General features: G+C 43.8%; 1 protein-coding gene across 1 annotated transcript in view; it reads left to right on the top strand.

Annotated features, from left to right (window-relative positions):
• LOC117945095 (immediate early response 3-interacting protein 1-like) overlaps positions 1-1,489 on the top strand; it is a 2,244-nt gene extending 755 nt beyond the window's left edge. The window contains exons 2-3 of the mRNA XM_034872359.1: positions 902-1,003; positions 1,155-1,489. Of these exons, the coding sequence (XP_034728250.1) occupies positions 902-1,003; positions 1,155-1,210 (158 nt within the window). The 3' untranslated portion in view covers positions 1,211-1,489. The remainder of the gene's footprint in view (positions 1-901; positions 1,004-1,154) is intronic.
• The last annotated feature ends 239 nt before the right edge of the window (positions 1,490-1,728 follow it).

Below are 1,728 nucleotides of genomic sequence, written 5' to 3'. Positions count from 1 at the left end.
GGTCACTATCTGTTTCTTCTTCCCTATCATATTTATAATGTGTGATTTGGTATTTATACCTATTATAGCCTACATCACGTATGTGATGTAAGGGTATTTTGCAAATACCTATAATTTACAAATGATATATACACCGAGGATGTCTGGTCTAGGGTCTAGGGTGACCAGACGTCCTCGGATTTAGGGGACAGTCCCCGTTTTCGGTTGTCTGTCCCTAACTAAATACAGAAGAAAAAAACTACCTCTGTCCCTGTTCTGTTTTTAAAGACACATTAGGTTTTTCAATCAGATTGATAGTCAAACTGGAAATGTCCCCGTTTTCCTCCCTTTTTGGGGATTATGTTCCCAGTTTAGATCTCGGACGTCTGGTGAATTTATATCATATCAGAATATTCTGTTATTGTTAAGCCCACTATGAATATTAAAATACGCCTAACCATGTGTCCTGTTTCATAGCTACATGTATGACCTTTGTAGCAAAAAAACAACATGAAAATCAGTTTTGTATTCAGTGAGATTGATTAATTAAACGCGCTGACAGCTCATTTCACCTACACATTACACTGAGTGGAGCGGGTGACCGGTCCAAGATGGCGGCCCCAAATCTCGTCAGCGGCAGTAGGCAGTAGCGCTCGATGCGGCGTCTACTCTTTATTATGTCTATGGCTACGACCATTCCTACTGGAACAAGTGTTCTTGAACTACTTTATTAACAAAGCCAATGTACAACAACCAGGCAGTGGGCTTAACATACTGCACAGCAACAGAGCAAAATAAAGGAACGGTAGTCAGGGAACGTTTCACTTGATTTGAGTAATGATGCGGAATGGCCACACGTCTTTCTTTCCGTCCTTCCTCCCTCCCTTCTTTCCTCCCTCCCTCCCTTCCTAACCCCCTGTAGTCGGCTGGGGGGTCGACCAGACTGTCGGAGGTTTCGGTGATGAACCAGGCATCAAAGTGCAGCTAATGAACCTTGTCCGCTCTGTGAGGACAGTGATGAGAGGTGGGTGTTGCTACTACACAAACACACACACACACACACACACTTTCCCACTCACACGCACAGCCACCCACTGTGTGTGCCCCATAGCGCTCAGTGATCGTGTCTCCTGTCTCCTGTCTCCTGTCTCCTGTCTCCTGTCGTTGCTCTGCAGTGCCGTTGATTGCAGTGAATGCAGTCTGTATAGTCCTGCTGCTTCTGTTTGGATGACGAGTGAAGATGGGCCAGGCCGGGCCAGGCTGGGCCAGACCAGACCAGGCTGGGCCAGACCAGACCAGGCTGCTGTTGGGGACTCTTTTGCACATTTGATCACTTTGGCACACAAAACGTCTCCTTTCAGCCGGAATATTCATGCTATCCTTTAATATTCCACATCAATAATTTGTTAGGCCTGTTTTATACAGCTCAGTGATTTCAAATGAGTACAGATGCCGCTATTTAGAATGCACCCTGGTATTTTGAATAGTACTACAAAATAGTTAACACTTACTTTGCAGAGTGTAAATGTTGTTAAAACATGTAAATTGATAAGTCTTTATACGTCGTATTGTTGAAATAATAATAATAAAATGGGGTTGGTTGGTCGCATTGACCGGTAATATTAATATCAATATAGATACAGTCTGTCGGTACACGATCCGTCCTGCCTACACGATCCGTCCTGCACATGCGCAAGATTTGTTGCAAAAATCCTTCATTATGCGGCACATTTTCTTTAAAAATTCAAT

This window comes from Etheostoma cragini, chromosome 5, assembly GCF_013103735.1.
Source record: "Etheostoma cragini isolate CJK2018 chromosome 5, CSU_Ecrag_1.0, whole genome shotgun sequence".
NCBI lineage: Eukaryota > Metazoa > Chordata > Actinopteri > Perciformes > Percidae > Etheostoma > Etheostoma cragini.
Note: the sequence above shows the minus strand (reverse complement) of the source record. Positions and strands in the feature narration are given on the sequence as shown.